The following is a 17,513-nucleotide window of genomic DNA, read 5'->3' on the forward strand; positions in this document are numbered from 1 at the left end:
GCACCTTTTCACGTAGTAGCATGATGTTCATGTGGAAACTGAACATCTGTGAAAAAAGAGTCAGCTTGAACTGTAACCGTGAGCCCACAGCAGGGAGCTCTCAGGGAGCACTGAGCGGGGTGTGCGGGGGTGTCTGATCCCAGCGTCTGCCTCCCCTCGTGCTTGGAAACCCCCGTGTTGTCCCCCCCGCCCCGGGAGACCACTGTGCCCAGCGCCTGGACCCAGCAACCCTGTGACATCAGCCTCGTTGCCAAGGGCACCGTGGGCACCGCGAGCCCTGTGGGCACTCTGTCGGCTGCTGCGCTGGTGGTGACACCCCTCAGCTCTGGCAGCTGGCACATGGCACTGGCAGTGATGGATCTGCTCCGTCTCCTCATCGTGCTGGCCCTGTGCCGGCCTGCGCAGGGCACCTGGGACAGCTGTGGGTAAGTGGCCGAGGCTCTGGCAGGGAGCTTGGGCAGCCTGCTGGGGTTCCCTGGAGGGTCCCCGCTGGCCCCCCGTGGCCACAGCACGGCTTCCCCAGCCCCACGCGGGAGCCTCGGCTCCTGGCAGCACCCGGGCTGCTGGCACAACTGGCCTGCGGAGCTACAGCAGAAACGGGGGTGGCCGCCCGCCCGCCCCCCGGGGCTCCCCGGCCTCGCTGTGCGTGCAGCGCCCCGTGGGGAGGGCAGAGGGCTGACCTTCAGCCGGGACAGCCGCCAGCTGTCGAGCAGGACGCTGATGAGATTTTTGGTTGCAGAGGGACCTGCGGGCTCCGGAACGTGGCTGCTGACGACGGCACCTCGCCAGTGCTCGGGGGAAAAGACGCCCTGGCAGGGTCCCAGCCCTGGATCGTCAGCATCCAGGATCCCTGGGCAGCAGGCACGGGACATGTGTGTGGAGGGTCCCTCATAAGCCCACAGTGGGTCCTGACAGCCGCCCACTGCTTCCTCGAGGCCAGGTAAGGAGGGCCAGGCACGGGGATATCCCCCGGCACTCGCGGGCGCCCCGTCTGCAGCACCGCGGGCTGCTCCCGTGCCCTCGCCTTGCCGTACGGCCGGTGCCTGGGCACTGCAGAGCCCGGCTGAGAGGCTGCTCAGGAGAGAGCTGGGCTCCTGCCCCGGCTTCCTCCGGCCTCCAGCTCGACACGCCTCGAGCCCGAGGCACGCAGGGGCAGTCTGAGCCTCCGTAGCGCTGCTTTCCTCTGCCCCGTGTGAAGCAGAGGGCAGGGAGCTGCTGGGCTGCGGCAGCACGTGGCTGGGCTCCCTCTGAGCCCTCTCCCCATCTGCCTTCCAGGAACGTCACCATGTGGCGAGTGGTGGTCGGGGCCACCCGCTTGACCCAGCTGGGCCCGGAGGCCCAAGTGCGGAATATCAAGCGGCTTCTGGTTCACGCGGACTATAGGAACATCCCGCACAGGCAGGACGTTGCGCTGCTGGAGTTGGACCAGCCTGTGCAGTGCAGCCGCTCCGTCCAGCTCGCCTGCGTGCCCGACGTCTCGCTGAACGTGTCCGAGCTGACGCCCTGCTACGTCAGCGGCTGGAGGGCCTCGACGGCGAGCGGTGAGTTCCCAAAGAGCGCTCGGGTCCCGAGCGCGAGCTGGGCACGCGGGGGAGGCGGGCTGGGCTTCCTGACAGCGGAGGCGAGAGCCAGAGCCCGCCTGCGGGGACGTGTGCCCGTGGAGAGAGGGGCCTGGCCCAGGGCCCGCGGCGAGAGAGCAGGGCAACGCCGGGGCAAAGCCAAGGCCCAGGGCAGGGAGGGGCTCCCCCAGACAGGGCAGGACACCTGGCCAGGAGCTGCCGGGCATTAATTCCTTTCTGTGCTCACAGCTGCAGGAACAACGGATGTCCTGCAGGAGTCCGAGGTCCGCCTCATCGACCTCAACGTCTGCAACGCCAGCCGGTGGTACGCAGGGGCCCTCCACCCCCACAGCCTGTGCGCTGTCTCCGCGCAGGGCGGCATCGACACCTGCCAGGTAGGAGCCTGCGACAAGGCAGCGCCCAGCGGCACCGGCAGCCCCCTACAGCCGCCCAGACACCCCCCGGCACAGGCTGTGCCTGGCCAGTCGCCTACCCGCTGCTGGGTCCCCGCCGCTGGCGGGGCTCACCGCCCCTTCCCCAGCTGCAGGTCCTTGCCCCTGGCCCCACTTGCCCCAGAGGCCCGGGACTCTGCCCAGAAAGCCCACCCAGCGCTCCTGGCAGCCCCGAGGTCCGGCTCCCAGCCCTGGAACATCCCTCTCGCACCCGGCCAGCGTCGCTGTGCGGAGATGAGCGCCAGCCCCACCCCGCGGGCCCACCACCCCCTCCCAGACAAGGTCCTGTCGGCCCCAGCACCTGAGCAGAGCCTCTGTGCTGGGGACACAGCTCTGGGGGTGCTGGCAGAGAGAAGGAGCCCGCCCTAACGCTGCCAGCGGCCACCCGCCACCACCCTGACTCTCTCTCCTCCGCTGCAGGGGGACAGCGGCGGTCCTCTCGTCTGCAGAGACAGCACTGCTGACTACTTCTGGCTCGTTGGGGTGACCAGCTGGGGGACAGGCTGCACGAGAGCAAACCGGCCTGGAATCTACACCTCCACTCAGCACTTTTACAGCTGGATCCTGGAACAGATGGGGCTGAGCCCAGAAGTAACGGCTGCTCCGACGCCAGGGCCGGCCTTCCCATCAACCCCCTTGCAGACGCCGAGGCCAACAGCAACCCCATCAGGCGGCTTCAGCTCCGACACCCTTCTACCGCAGAAGTTGGTGCAATTCTTCACCTGGTTGCAGGAGCTGGTGCAGAACCTGTGGGAAGGGCTGAGCAGCAGGATGGACAGGATCCAGTGCAGGCTGCAGTGCACCACGGCCACCTCCTGCAGGGGCTCTGCCTGCTGAGCCAAGGGCAGCCTCAGCGTCAGCGGCCTGCTCGGTCCTGCCCACGGCCCTCCACCTGCACAAAAAAGGACATTTTCTTAGCAGCTGAATAAAGTTCCCATGTTTCAAAGGTCACCAGGCTCCGGTTCCATTCCGTCTCCTGTGCACGGCAAGTATTCCATGCCCAGCACCTGCAAAGTGAGGCTGCAGCAGCCAAGTGGGGCACAAAGGGAAAGAGTGACTCCGAGGGGTGACCCCGAGCCTGGTCACTGGCAGTGTCTGGGTGCCTTCTGCCAGATTGAACTTGACATCGAGAAAAAAAGTTGTCTTTTCCAAACAAGACATTGGCATTACTGCTCGTGAGCAATCATAGACATCCCCCACTGTCTGTTTCTGCCGTTTCCTCTATCAGCAAGAACCTCAAGAGCATTTCCAGTGCAGGCCAGGGGCGCCGAGTCACCTAGAGCCAGATCTGCTGTAATCTCCCCGATCCCATAAAGGACCACACCACCGGGTAGATGGAGCCCCTGAATAAAACCAGGGAGAACTGATCTCTGTGCCCCTTTGCCACAAACCTTGGCCAAGCTGCTTCAGTCCCGAGCCCAGCACATGCGTATCTGCCGCTGCTGCCCAGCTGCAGGGGGCGGCTCCTTCAGGCCCAGCACCTCACGCCCTTTCAGCTGGGGGCTCTGCTTTGAGCTCCTCATCTGTCAGACTGGCATCAGAACTGTTGCTTTCCCTGGAAAGTCTTCCGAGAGCTAGTTAGTGCTTAAAATTCAGGTCTATTCTTTTACCCAGAGTACAGAAAAAGGCATTTTCTTGACCTTGAAAGGCTACTGTGGGCCCAAGGCGAGGCCCCAGCTGCAGCCCGGCACTGCCTGAGGCTCTCAGCCTGCTGTGCCAGGTCGCACGGCCTGGCCTATGGCAACGCAAGCGCTCCTTGCCCCCACCCCAGCCTGCCCTCTCGGCAGGCAGCTTCCAAAAACTGTGTCCCGAGCATCGGAGAGAAGGAAAAAGATGCCCTGAAACTTGGAAGGAGCGTCCTGAACTGCTGCTGGGCCTTGGGAACACTCTCCTCTGGACTGTCTGGCCATCCCCAGGGAGGGCACGTCGCAGATGGAAATATTAGCCTAGTAAGGATTTAGCAGCAAATCAAGATTTATTGATGACTGGCAGCCCTTAATCATTAACCAAGGTAAGGATTTACAAATCAGTTCAGTAAAATACATGATGATTCGAATAGCCACTTCACTAGAGGTTTGAAAGTGAAAAGATTCACACTAACTTGCTGTAAGGTATCCTAACCCAGACTATATATATATCTGTATATTCCTAGAGGGAAGATGTACAAACAGACGGTTCCTCTGCCCAGCATTACCCCCTCTCTCCCTTCAACTCTCTGTGGAGTGTGGCCCCTCTCACATCATTCCCCCTTAACCACCGGCCAAGCCTGGTGCTGGAATAGCCACAGAGGACGAGTCGCCTTCTCTCAGGCCGCCTTCTGCCTGCTCCCTTGAAGCAGGTCTGGGGCATCACCTTCAGGTCAACCGCCCCAGAGCAAAGCAGCCTCGAGTCCCGTTTCTCTGGGGCCCAGCCCTGGTGCCTCGGAAGCCTCAGGGGCCTTGACAGCAGGTATTCCGTTTTCAGAGGGAGCTGCCCTGGCACCCTCGGGGCCCGGCTGGGCGTCAGCTGTGTGCCTGGCGTCTGTCCACAGAAGCCAGGATGGCAGCAGGGAGCTCCCGCACCCTGCTCGAGCTTTGAGGCTGCCGTTTGATCCCCTGGGAGACGATCCTGAAGGGTACAGGGGCCCAGGAGGGCTGGGCGCTCTCTAAGAAGGAAGTGTTAATGGCTCAGGAGCAGGCGGTCCCCAGGTGCTCTAAGAGAAGCCGACGCCAGAGGAGACCACCCTGGCTGAACAGGGAGCTCTGGCTGCAACTCGGGGAGAAAAGGAGAGTTTTACAGCCTTTGGAAGAAGGGGCTAGCCACTCACAGTGATTACAGAGAGGCTGTGAGGCTGTGCGGGGTGGGAATTAGGAGGTCCAAATCCCAGCTGGAAATTAATTTGGCCTCAGCAATCAAGGATAACAAGAAATGATTCTGTAAGTATGTCAGTAGCAAAAGCGAGTCCAGGGAGAGTCTCCATCCCCTGCCAGACGCAGGAGGAAACGTGGTAACCAGTGATGAGGAGAAGGCTGAGGGGCTTAATGCCGCCTTTGCCTCAGGCTTTAGAAACAAGACCAGTTGTCCTGAGGGAATCCAGCCTCCGCAGCCAGAAGACAGAGACTGGGAGAACGACCCCCCGCAGTCCAGGACACAGTCAGTGACCTGCTGCATCCCACAGACGCACGCCAGTCTGGGTTAAACCACGACACCAAGTGGCAATTTTGCCTTCTCAGAAAAAAAAAAAAAAAAAAAAAAAATCACTTCAGGTACCAGCAGTAGCGTTCCCTTCCTGGGTGCAAGACAGCAATAGAGAATGAATAGAATCGGTGAATCAGAAGAATTCCGGTTCAAAAAAAGCTTTAATGTCACCGAACCTGGCCGTGAACCCACCACTGGCGAGCCCCCCCCCCAAACCGCGTCCTGAGCGCCACGTCTGCACGTCTTCTAAATACCCCCAGGGCTGGGGACGCCACCACCTCCCTGGGCAGCCTGTCCCCGTGCCCGACAGCCCTCACGGTGAAGAAATTCTTCCCGCATTTCGCTCTGGTGTTGGGAGAACGCGGTAGCGGGGGGGTGAAGGAAGTTTCTGAGCAGGGACAGAGAGGGGGTGATAGGGGGGAAGAGACAGAGGAGAAGCGAGGGCTGCAGAAAGGGAAGGACGGAAGAGGGAAAGAGAGGACAGAGGGGACAGAGCGGGGAGAGGAGCCCGTGTGCCGGGCTGGGGGGGCGTGAGGAGCGCCCAGCTCGCTCCCCACGGACAAGAGCTGCTCCCTCTCCGGGGTGGGGGTGGCCTTTGGTGGCCGCTGCCCCAGCAGGGGTCCGCAGCGCGATCTGCAAACAGCAGCTGTAATTCCCACCAGGATCCACTCGCCCTAACACGTGTCTGCATGCCCTGGTGAGGAATTCCAGGGAAATCACCCCAAGGAAAATTAGAAGAGAGATCTGTCAAAGGGTGGGGGGAGGTGGAAGAAGGGGCAGTGGGTGAGGCAAGGGAGCGTGAAGAACAGCCCCTGTGACAACCAGGAGGGGCCGGGACCTGTGACTCATTTCTTTAATTAATTATTTCTTCACTGCATGCTGGTTTATTGCTGCCTAAACAATGCTAAAAAGAAGAAAAGTTGCTGCTGTGGGGAAAAGATTTTTTATTTTTTTACACACATTTTCTTCCTCGCTAGACAGTAGAAACACGGGCACTGACACACCCGCCTCCATCACTCTCCTGATCAGGGGCATCTGAAAATTGCGTCTGACGCTTATTCTTCAGTGGCAAAGCCTCTGTTTTCATTGCCAAAGCCTCAGTTTTAGTGTCCGAACCTCACGTGAAGACACTAAAGGTCACTTCAGAGACCGGACACGCCTCAGTCTGGTTTCCAGGCCTTCATTTATAGGGCTCAAAGCTTCAACCTCAGGGTCCAAATTCTCATTCCTGCAGTTCAAACCCCTCTTCTACAGCTCAAAGCCTTATTTTTGGATTCTTATTTTAAAGGCCCAAAGCTTCATTGTAAGGCTCTAAACTCTCATTTGTAGGGACAAAGCCAGTTCTTCACAGTCAAAATCTACATTTAGAGAGTCCCAAGCCTCTGTTTATGGCCAAAAGCATCATTTTTGGTTTCCAAAGTCTTCTCTTTCAAGCCCAAAGCACCAGTTCTAGGGCACAAATCCTTGATTTAATCCTCAAAACCCACTTCAGGGAACAAAACCTCATTTTTGGGTCTCAAAGCCTCATCTTTATTGTTCAAGGCCTCAATTTCGGGACTCAAGCTTCATTTGAAGGGCTGCAAGCCTCATTGTAGGGCCCAACGGTTCATTGTTTCTGAGGAATTACAGCCTCATTTCTAGGGTCCAAACCGTAACATTTAGGGCTGAAGCGCTGATTATTTGTGAACATTTAAAGCCTCATTTCTAGAGCCAAAACCCTAATTTTTAGGGTGCAAGGGTTCATTGTTTCTGAGCATTTAAAGCTTCATTTCTAGGGTGCGAACATTAATTTTTAGGGCGCAAGGGTTCATTGTTTCTGAGGATTTAAAGCCTCCTTTCTAGGGTGCCAACCCTCATTTCTAGGGCCCAAAGCCTCCTTTGGGGGAGTGGTGTGAGGGTCCAGAGCCGTCTCTCTGTGCTCTGAAGCCTGATGCCAGCCTCAGGCAGCGTTTGTGCTTGTAAGCAGGCTGCGTTGCCGTTAGCCATTGCGGAAGCACGGCCCTGCTTTTTGGGGCCGGGCTCTCCCTTGCTTTGTTTTCCCTCAGCACAAGCAGCACCCCCGCCTGCGCTTCCCGGCCCTCAGCACCCCGGCCCCGGCTGTGAGCAGAGCCAGCCAGCCACCAAGGCACGGCGCCCTGCTACTGCCGAGCCTGGCCGGCAGAACCTTTGGGCAGGGAGTTTTCCTGACGCTACCCCGAGCGACCTGGCGGGGCGGGCTGTGAGGGCAGGCCCGGAGCCCCCCGAGCCATCGCCTGACAGCGCAGGCCGCGGCAGGGCCGGGCCTGGGCCGCCGCCATGACAACCGCCCCCCCACTGCCGGGGCGCTCCTGCCAGTCCAGCCCAGAGCCCGCCCCGGCCGGCAGAGCGACAGCCAATCGGCTGCTGCGGCGGGAAGCGCCGCCAATCGGCGCTGGGCGTGCCCTGCCCAATCCCAGCGCCGCTCTCGGCGGAGAGGCGGGAAAGTTCTGAGGGGAGGGCCCCGCCCCTGGCCCCTGGCCCCTGGCCGAGGCCGCGGGCACCTGCGGTCCCGTGAGTTTTGTGGGGCCGAGGAAAGGGTTCATTCGCAGCGGGAATTCTCTGCCGCCTGCGGCTTCCCCGGATTTAAACTGTTTGCCGATGAAGACAGCCAGGAGACTCGAGTGTAAAGACTTGCGAGCCCGCAGCCTCCTTCAGTACCCTCCAGGACGGGTTGGGTTGCTCAGCCAGCGGGGGCAGTTTCAAGCCTCACTGACAAGGACAGAAGGCAAGTTTTCCAAACTGGAGACACTCGCTGGGAGTTTCTGTCACCGCAGCCCGGATTTGGAGCCGCATAGAAACCCAGCGCAGAGCACCGGCAGGTGAGAAGGTCAGCACTGAACGCAGCAGCACCGCTGCGTCGTGCTGAGAAACGTCAAGTACACGGAAGACAACAACGGGCAGAAAACAAACTTTGTCTCCCTGAAACTAATGGCCCAAAGCATCAGCTGTCTGGAACTGGGCAGCAACAGAGGGAAGCGTAATCGGGAGACCTGGAAGAAATGATTGTAAAGGCAAGAGCCTTTCCTGCGCTCGCTTAGGACTAGATCTGATTAATTTGAACAATTTCTTTAAAAGAAGAAAAAAAAAGCATCCCTAGCCATGCCTCTGTGATGGATCAGTGTACTGGAAAATCTAACTAACTGGGATGCTGTAAATTCAGTCTCGGCTTTCCAAAAAACTCCCAAGCCTGCCACCGTCTTTCTCTGGAAAAGCCGAGAAGCTGCCAGGAAAAAAGCCTGCTCTTAACTCAGTTCCTCCCTTGCAGGAGTGCGATTTGGAGGGAGAAGCGTAGGATTCCCGAGCAGTAGTTTTCTGTCCTTGGAGAAAAATGCTTGGCTGGTGAGAATAGTTTTAATGTTCAAGTTGGCTGCAAGAGCAATTTCAGCTCCCTGGAAGGTGAAGGAGAGCAGCTGTTAGAGCTGCACGCGCACGTGTGACAGCGCCAGGAAGAACTTGTCCCCAAAGGCTCCCGGGTGCTGCTGCGGCTGGTGCTGCTGGTGGGGCTGGGCCATGGGGGGAGCCGGGAGCCCGAGCCCGGGGCTCAGGCGGGGCCGTGGAGCTCCCTGGGCAAGGCAGGGCCGCCCTGGTGCTGCCCCGCTGCTGTGTTTAGTCAAGTCCTCCTCCTTTGTTAAAACTGCCTCCATAGGATTAGCTTGGCTGGGTTTTAAGCCAGCCTTGGGTCGGGACTATACAAGAAGCAGGCTAAGAACTTCTTCAGAGGGGGAGGACTCAGCGTCTCCTCCCCAGGCGGGAGCGGGCAGGATCCATCCCAAAGCACCATCCCTGCTCAGGGCCAGCTCCAGCTCTTCCCTCTCCCGTCCTCACCCTTCGGTCCTTCCTTCTCTTCTGTTCCAGGGTGTCCGAATTCCCGCCCTCCTCGGCTGCTTCGACGCTGTCTCCAGACAGATCCATGTTGGAGAGGAGGCCGTGACTATCCACAGGCCCGTCTTTCGCCTGGCCAGAAACCCCGTCCTGGTCCGCAGCCTGACGGACAGCAAGGCCTACCTGCCCGGTAAGAGGGCGGATTAAACCCCGGTTGGCTTCACGGTCATCGCGTCCCTTCCCTGGGGCTGAGAACTCCTCGGAAGCGACTCCCCCTCTGCGGAGCAGAGCCAAAAATTTGGGGGTTTTGTCGTTCTGGGCGAGGCAACGATCGTTTCGCCTAGGGAAGCGCCCGTGGAAGGGCCACTGGCTGAACGTCTCCATCCCTCTCGTGGTTTTTTTTAGGCAACAAGGAGCTGGAGCCCCTCAAATACTCCAAGGTGGCCGCAGCCGCCTCGGTGTCCCGGCAGCTTTCCTCTGCTGGGTGTATTCTGTTCACTTTAAACCAGTTCGGTGTGGTGCCTGGGTTACAGAAATGCCCAATAACCAACTCAATATTGTTAGTTGGGGCTCCTGTTTCGGTGTGCACGTGTGTTACCCAGATAGCATCTTGAAAAAGTGAAACCTGTGTTCTTGGAGTCCTGTGGGGTGGGGGGGTGTTTTGGGTTTGTCTGCTGAGTTTTATAAATTGCTGGTATGTTCTAAATGAATAAATATTCTCTGTGATATGGAGGGATACCTGAGCACCTGTCGTCTGTTAGAGGGTGTCACTGATTTTATGCAGATGTGCTTTCTATAAACCCATAGGCTGTGTGCTTTCCTGTGTCATAGTCTGTGCATCTTGTATTTTGATCTTGCCTGTAGAGTTAATGGTAGGGGGATGTGTTTTAGAAAACACTTCTGATAGAGCGTGTGTTTGATAAACTTCTAAAATTCGTCAGTCTAAATGCTTCTTCCTGGCTAAAAGAAGTTGTCTATGTACTCGCTATGGACTTTGCTGTCGTTGTTTCTTCTCCCTGTTCAGCTGCTGCGTGCCACAGGGGCTATTTGCTTGTAAATGCCTGTCCCTTCTCCGTAGAAGGGGACAATCTTGTCCTGTTTTCCCCCCTTACCAACTCTTCCTGTCTATTCAGAGTGGGCGAAGGAGCTTTCTGCTCAGTGCACAATTCCTGTGAGTTGTTTAGGCTGCTCTTTTCAATTTACGTCTTTGCTGTGTCAGTTTTTGGCTCGATAAGTCAGTTCAAGTGTCTGATCCTGTCGCTCTGTGGTCAGAAATTGCCCCAAGGGAAGAAGAAAGAACATGTTGTGAGGAGAGAGGAGGAGGAGATGGTTTCTCTCAATATCCCCGAGGCAAATCCTGTACCTTATTCAGATCAGATCCTTCTCACTTAAACTGTATTTTCCTAGGGTGGTTCTGTGGCAGTTGAACGTGATGTTTCTCCTTGTGCTCAGAGTCTGAGTGCTGAGCTGAGGCAGATCCATCTCCCGACTGTTGGAGTCTGTGCAGGCTCCTAACGCTGCCGGGGGTGCCGGGGAGAAGCAGAGCCACAGACACAGCTGTGGAGGGGAGAGGTGGGAGGACAGACAGCATCTGGATTTAGATTGGTTTCCAGTGCACCCAGAAACTTGCGTCCTTTTGCAGTGTATGGAGTGATGTAAGAAAGCTTATGATCTCTGTCTGCAGTTTCTCTGCTGTTATTCTCCTCCTGCAGTTGTGTGCCCTGTGATGTGTACAGCTGGGTGTGCGTGTCTGCCTGTCCTGGCTGTACGCAGGCACCTGTAACTGTGTAGGTGAATGCGAGTTGTAGTGAAGTACGGAGAGTTTCTGTACTGGCGAGATAGCTTGGAGGTTTTCTGAGGGGGAGAATACAACTCCTGGCTTTACAGGTTCAGCTCTTATCCACAGAGGGATTCACATTACTCTTACCACAGGCAAATATTTTGAGGATGCCTGTGTCACAGGCTGAACTCTGTATCTCAGGGGTTTGGGGAAGATGATACGCTCAGATCTGGGCTTTAACACCCGTCCCATCCATCAGCTGAACTTCCGGCACTGTTGGTTGTCTGTGTGTGTTTGGAGATAGTTCTTCTACTACGTGGGGTGTCCCTGAGGGGCTGATATTTATGAGGGAGTGTGTTGCTGGAGTCATACAGCAATGCTGACAAACAGCAGTGTGGCGACGGGAATGGAAAAAGTCTGATATTTTGGTCTGTTGTTTTCTTGCCTTGTAGCTTTTTCTCAGATGAATTGTGTTGCAAGCCATTAAAAAGAAAAACTTTGTCCAGAAGGACATTTATTGTATTTTATTTGGCAAAGCGTTTCCTGACTCTTGGTAGAATGTGAAAATGTAATGAGTAAAGGAGAGTGAACCTTTAAGCAGATTTTTGAAGGCAGTTTTGAGGCAATTTTTGTATATGCGTGAAAAGTTCTGTACCAGCTACTGTACCTGAACCTTTCTGCATCAACATACAAAATCTGACTGAAAGGTGAAAGTGCTGCAGAGAAAATATTGGTGTGACATTCAAATGTTATCCCCAGAACAAAGAAAAATTTATCACAATGATTTTCTTCAAACTTGGGATTTTTCTTACAAATGTGGAGGCTCGTATCTGTGTCATGTACCCTGTTTCACCAGAGAGATTTTTGTCAGCAATAATTCGTATCTATGCACATAGGCCCTGAAGAATATCAGCTAACAATAACCTGAAATTGAGTACTGGGAAGCCGCATTTTGTAGTAAGTGTTCTCAGGATTTACTGATCTGTCGCATTATGTGGGCAGGTGTATGGTAAGAGGTAACAGTGAAGGGCAGAAGGTGAGGTGGCTCAAACCAGATTTCAGAGGGATGGATTTAAACCAATGGGGGTTGAAGGGGTTTTTTAGCTGTTTGTTTGTGGCTTTGTTTTTCTCCTTTATCTTTGAATGTCATCAGTTTCCTGCAGGGACATAATTCCACCGAGTGCTGGGAACCTAACAAGCTACTGGGGAATGTGAATGCAGAAACCATTCCCTCTGAAGTGGGCCCGGACTGTTGCTGCTGAGCACTAAGCTGGCCTTGGCGGGCGTGACCCTGGCACTGTGGAGTTGCTCTGTTCTTTCTCGGCTGGCTCGCTGCTGCTGGCTCGTGGCTCTTCCTGTGGCCAGCTGCAGCGGGCTCCTGGCTTCCCTGCAGTCACCTGGTAGGATTTCACCTGGGCGCTGTATGGTGAGCCAGGCAAATGGTACCTCTGCTCTGCTGCTTTCCCAGGGAACCTGGAACACGGCTTGTGTCCTTAATGGGAAATGAGTCACAGCTCCTCCCTGGGACAGCTCCACCGAAACACTGGAGAGAAACTTGCCCTGGCTGGTAGGGCAGGTGTGGTATCCTCAGGAGGTGGACGGGTTTCTCTTCAACTTGAAGCTAAGGGTAGTGGCGGTGTTAGCAGCTTCTAAACCAGGTCAGTTAATGGGAACTAGCTGCAGGCTTGCTGAAGCCGCACTAATCTGGCTGCTCTCAAAGAAGTGTGTGTCTCTGATCAGCTCATTCTCTCTGAGCAGGCTGAAAAACAGCCCCAGGATAGGAGTGCTTAGTCTAGAATCCTGTCGATTTTGTTTTGGGGTTGTCTTTAGCTGTTGGAGATTAATGAATGAAAATGGTGTTTGAATTGGCAGCCAGTTCCCATCCCTTGGCAGTGTTATTTCCAGCTGTTCTCTCCTTGGCTCACCGGAGCCCATCAGCTGAAGGACTCTGCTCTTCTGCCCTGGGGGAGTGGGGTGCAGCCTTCAGCGTCTAGTAACTAGTGAGGTGATAGCAGAGGGTGTTGAGGCCTTTTTTGCTTGTCCACTGTGTATTTGTCCCAGCCGTGTCCAAATCCAGCCCTGGCCTTTCCTCTTCACTCATTTTTGCCCCTATCACAATCTCCCCTGACCTCAGAAGAGGAGCCTCCCTTGATTCCACCGGCAGCCATCAGACACAGCGACAGCATGTTGGGGATGGTCGCTGCCGTGGAAGTGCAGACAGCACCTTAGATGCTCGATAGCTGAGTGCAAGCAAGGTCTGCTCGGCAAGGTCTGTGTGTGCTGGCGTTTGGGTAAGCACCTGGCGTATGGATCACAGGTTTCTTCGATTTCTCGGGGTCCCACTGGAAGGGGAAGGTGAAGGTGGTGAGTCTGAGTGTCCCTCTGAAGTGTCTGCATCTCCTAGAGGCAGCCCTGATATTTTGGTTCTGTAAAGGTTTGATTTGACCTCTGGTTCCTCCAGAGGTATTACACACGTGGAATTCTTTGCCACTGCAGTTTACCATTAAGGTGTTTCCTTTTGGGGAAGGAAGTGGAGTGCAAAGTGCACTTGTTCAGGAGGAAGAGTCTTAAATGAGAGGAACAGTGATCTCTGCTAGCTGACAGCTGAGGCAGGAAAAAACCTTTTGTGGGAGGTGTTGGGTCAGAAATAGTTGCCAGGAAGGTATTGCCCAAATTCGATGGGATATGCCTCCTGTATGTTGGCTTTTTTTTTTTTTTTTAATACATTTACAATACTACCTTCACTTTACAGGTAATATTTATTTTCTAGGAAGTGCCGAAGAGGTGTAACTTGTTAATGTTTAAAACGGGTTTTCTCTGACCTGGATGGAAGTATCTACAGAGGAATGTGTTGTATTTTGTGTAGGAATAGCTTTCAATAGCTTTTTCTCTTGATGGAGGAAGAGCATTAACCGTTTTAATCTTTGCGCTGTTGAGTTTTATTTGGGGTGGGGGTGGGGACAGCTTGGACAGCTGGTGTTGTGTAGCCCTGGTATTTGTTCTAGTTCCACTCTGGCTCGAACATGGCTGTGAGACTGGCTTTGGGCACTAAAGCCTGATCCTGATACCCGCGATGTGCTGTCTCTTACCACGCTGAGGAGTCTTTGTCATTAATTCCTTCATTTGGTGCAGAGATGGCGTCTAGTTCTGCTTGCTTGCAGGGAAGCTCTAGAGAGAGGAACGGATCCTGATAATTACTGAAACACCTCAATTCTGTGTGAGGGCTGGGAGAGATGTTCATATCCCTTGTAGTGCCTTATCTTGTAGTAAGACCTTGCGGAAGCTTTTTCTTGCCTTTTCACATAGTAGCATGATGTTCATGTGGAAACTGAACATCTGTGAAAAAAGAGTCAGCTTGAACTGTAACCGTGAGCCCACAGCAGGGAGCTCTCAGGGAGCACTGAGCGGGGTGTGCGGGGGTGTCTGATCCCAGCGTCTGCCTCCCCTCGTGCTTGGAAACCCCCGTGTTGTCCCCCCCGCCCCGGGAGACCACTGTGCCCAGCGCCCGGACCCAGCAACCCTGTGACATCAGCCTCGTTGCCAAGGGCACCGTGGGCACCGCGAGCCCTGTGGGCACTCTGTCGGCTGCTGCGCTGGTGGTGACACCCCTCAGCTCTGGCAGCTGGCACATGGCACTGGCAGTGATGGATCTGCTCCGTCTCCTCGTCGTGCTGGCCCTGTGCCGGCCTGCGCAGGGCACCTGGGACAGCTGTGGGTAAGTGGCCGAGGCTCTGGCAGGGAGCTTGGGCAGCCTGCTGGGGTTCCCTGGAGGGTCCCCGCTGGCCCCCCGTGGCCACAGCACGGCTTCCCCAGCCCCACGCGGGAGCCTCGGCTCCTGGCAGCACCCGGGCTGCTGGCACAACTGGCCTGCGGGGCTACAGCAGAAACGGGGGTGGCCGCCCGCCCGCCCCCCGGGGCTCCCCGGCCTCGCTGTGCGTGCAGCGCCCCGTGGGGAGGGCAGAGGGCTGACCTTCAGCCGGGACAGCCGCGAGCTGTCGAGCAGGACGCTGATGAGATTTTTGGTTGCAGAGGGACCTGCGGGCTCCGGAACGTGGCTGCTGACGACGGCACCTCGCCTGTGCTCGGGGGAAAAGATGCCCTGGCAGGGTCCCAGCCCTGGATCGTCAGCATCCAGGATCCCTGGGCAGCAGGCACGGGACATGTGTGTGGAGGGTCCCTCATAAGCCCACAGTGGGTCCTGACAGCAGCCCACTGCTTCCTCGAGGCCAGGTAAGGAGGGCCAGGCACGGGGATATCCCCCGGCACTCGCGGGCGCCCCGTCCGCAGCACCGCGGGCTGCTCCCGTGCCCTCGCCTTGCCGTACGGCCGGTGCCTGGGCACTGCAGAGCCCGGCTGAGAGGCTGCTCAGGAGAGAGCTGGGCTCCTGCCCCGGCTTCCTCCGGCCTCCAGCTCGACACGCCTCGAGCCCGAGGCACGCAGGGGCAGTCTGAGCCTCCGTAGCGCTGCTTTCCTCTGCCCCGTGTGAAGCAGAGGGCAGGGAGCTGCTGGGCTGCGGCAGCACGTGGCTGGGCTCCCTCTGAGCCCTCTCCCCATCTGCCTTCCAGGAACGTCACCATGTGGCGCGTGGTGGTCGGGGCCACCCGCTTGACCCAGCTGGGCCCGGAGGCCCAAGTGCGGAATATCAAGCGGCTTCTGGTTCACGCGGACTATAGGAACATCCCGCACAGGCAGGACGTTGCGCTGCTGGAGTTGGACCAGCCGGTGCAGTGCAGCCGCTCCGTCCAGCTCGCCTGCGTGCCCGACGTCTCGCTGAACGTGTCCGAGCTGACGCCCTGCTACGTCAGCGGCTGGAGGGCCTCGACGGCGAGCGGTGAGTTCCCAAAGAGCGCTCGGGTCCCGAGCGCGAGCTGGGCACGCGGGGATGGCGGGCTGGGCTTCCTGACAGCGGAGGCGAGAGCCAGAGCCCGCCTGCGGGGACGTGTGCCCGTGGAGAGAGGGGCCTGGCCCAGGGCCCGCGGCGAGAGAGCAGGGCAACGCCGGGGCAAAGCCAAGGCCCAGGGCAGGGAGGGGCTCCCCCAGACAGGGCAGGACACCTGGCCAGGAGCTGCCGGGCATTGATTCCTTTCTGTGCTCACAGCTGCAGGAACAACGGATGTCCTGCAGGAGTCCGAGGTCCGCCTCATCGACCTCAGCGTCTGCAACGCCAGCCGGTGGTACGCAGGGGCCCTCCACCCCCACAGCCTGTGCGCTGTCTCCGCGCAGGGCGGCATCGACACCTGCCAGGTAGGAGCCTGCGACAAGGCAGCGCCCAGCGGCACCGGCAGCCCCCTACAGCCGCCCAGACACCCCCCGGCAGAGGCTGTGCCTGGCCAGTCGCCCTCCCACCGCTGGGTCCCCGCCGCTGGCGGGGCTCACCGCCCCTTCCCCAGCTGCAGGTCCTTGCCCCTGGCCCCACTTGCCCCAGAGGCCCGGGACTCTGCCCAGAAAGCCCACCCAGCGCTCCTGGCAGCCCCGAGGTCCGGCTCCCAGCCCTGGAACATCCCTCTCGCACCCGGCCAGCGTCGCTGTGCGGAGATGAGCGCCAGCCCCACCCCGCGGGCCCACCACCCCCTCCCAGACAAGGTCCTGTCGGCCCCAGCACCTGAGCAGAGCCTCTGTGCTGGGGACACAGCTCTGGGGGTGCTGGCAGAGAGAAGGAGCCCGCCCTAACGCTGCCAGCGGCCACCCGCCACCACCCTGACTCTCTCTCCTCCGCTGCAGGGGGACAGCGGCGGTCCTCTCGTCTGCAGAGACAGCACTGCTGACTACTTCTGGCTCGTTGGGGTGACCAGCTGGGGGACAGGCTGCACGAGAGCAAACCGGCCTGGAATCTACACCTCCACTCAGCACTTTTACAGCTGGATCCTGGAACAGATGGGGCTGAGCCCAGAAGTAACGGCTGCTCCGACGCCAGGGCCAGCCTTCCCATCAACCCCCTTGCAGACGCCGAGGCCAACAGCAACCCCATCAGGCGGCTTCAGCTCCGACACCCTTCTACCGCAGAAGTTGGTGCCATTCTTCACCTGGTTGCAGGAGCTGGTGCAGAACCTGTGGGAAGGGCTGAGCAGCAGGATGGACAGGATCCAGTGCAGGCTGCAGTGCACCACGGCCACCTCCTGCAGGGGCTCTGCCTGCTGAGCCAAGGGCAGCCTCAGCGTCAGCGGCCTGCTCGGTCCTGCCCACGGCCCTCCACCTGCACAAAAAAGGACATTTTCTTAGCTGCTGAATAAAGTTTCCACGTTTCCGAGCTCACCAGGCTTTGGTTCCTTTCCGTCTCCCGTGCACGGCAAGGATTCCATGCCCAGCACCTGCAAAGTGAGGCTGCAGCAGCCAAGTGGGGCACAAAGGGAAAGAGTGACTCCGAGGGGTGACCCCGAGCCTGGTCGGAGGGGAGCGTGAGGGTGCAGTGGGAGAAGGGACCACTGGTCACAGGGGCGAGAGGTCTTGGGGACAGCAGCTGGAACACAGAGTGTCTTAGGCTGGCTGCTGGTGGGACCCCGGTGTGCGTGTGTACAGGGCTCCGGTGAACCTGAACCTGAACTCTCGTGACCCGGGAGACACGGCTCTGGGCAGAGCCAGGCTGTGCCCTGAAGCCGGGCTGAGGAGCTGGCCATCCCAGCACCCATATCCCAGGCGCTCGGTGTCCCTGCTGTCAGCTGAGCCATCTCTGCACGTGCTGCGCTGGTGAATCCAGGGAGCGAAGGG

At 57.8% G+C, this 17,513-nt stretch overlaps 2 protein-coding genes across 2 annotated transcripts; both read left to right on the forward strand.

Annotated features, from left to right (window-relative positions):
- The first annotated feature begins 354 nt into the window (after window positions 1-354).
- LOC141972865 (acrosin-like) lies at window positions 355-2,933 on the forward strand. The gene is made up of 5 exons (XM_074930904.1): window positions 355-425; window positions 740-940; window positions 1,276-1,541; window positions 1,809-1,954; window positions 2,432-2,933. The coding sequence occupies exons 1-5, from the start codon at window positions 355-357 to the stop codon at window positions 2,846-2,848; spliced, it is 1,101 nt and encodes a 366-aa protein (XP_074787005.1). The 3' UTR covers window positions 2,849-2,933.
- An 11,504-nt stretch (window positions 2,934-14,437) lies between these two features.
- On the forward strand, window positions 14,438-17,048 carry LOC141972826 (acrosin-like). Its single transcript, XM_074930862.1, has 5 exons — window positions 14,438-14,523; window positions 14,838-15,038; window positions 15,374-15,639; window positions 15,907-16,052; window positions 16,530-17,048. Exons 1-5 carry the CDS (start codon window positions 14,438-14,440, stop codon window positions 16,944-16,946), a joined length of 1,116 nt encoding a protein of 371 aa, XP_074786963.1. The 3' UTR covers window positions 16,947-17,048.
- The last annotated feature ends 465 nt before the right edge of the window (window positions 17,049-17,513 follow it).

This window comes from Athene noctua, chromosome 36, assembly GCF_965140245.1.
Source record: "Athene noctua chromosome 36, bAthNoc1.hap1.1, whole genome shotgun sequence".
Lineage (NCBI taxonomy): Eukaryota > Metazoa > Chordata > Aves > Strigiformes > Strigidae > Athene > Athene noctua.

What these genes read in the sequence shown, in the direction of transcription:
- LOC141972865 (XM_074930904.1), top strand. Translation starts at nt 355, where the DNA reads ATGGATCTGCTCCGTCTCCTCATCGTGCTGGCCCTGTGCCGGCCTGCG. An exon ending in CACTGCTTCCTCGAGGCCAG is followed by an intron (nt 941 to 1,275) that starts GTAAGGAGGGCC and finishes TCTGCCTTCCAG; the next exon opens with GAACGTCACCATGTGGCGAG. An exon ending in GCGGCATCGACACCTGCCAG is followed by an intron (nt 1,955 to 2,431) that starts GTAGGAGCCTGC and finishes CCTCCGCTGCAG; the next exon opens with GGGGACAGCGGCGGTCCTCT.
- LOC141972826 (XM_074930862.1), top strand. Translation starts at nt 14,438, where the DNA reads ATGGCACTGGCAGTGATGGATCTGCTCCGTCTCCTCGTCGTGCTGGCC. An exon ending in GGCACCTGGGACAGCTGTGG is followed by an intron (nt 14,524 to 14,837) that starts GTAAGTGGCCGA and finishes TTTTGGTTGCAG; the next exon opens with AGGGACCTGCGGGCTCCGGA. An exon ending in CACTGCTTCCTCGAGGCCAG is followed by an intron (nt 15,039 to 15,373) that starts GTAAGGAGGGCC and finishes TCTGCCTTCCAG; the next exon opens with GAACGTCACCATGTGGCGCG.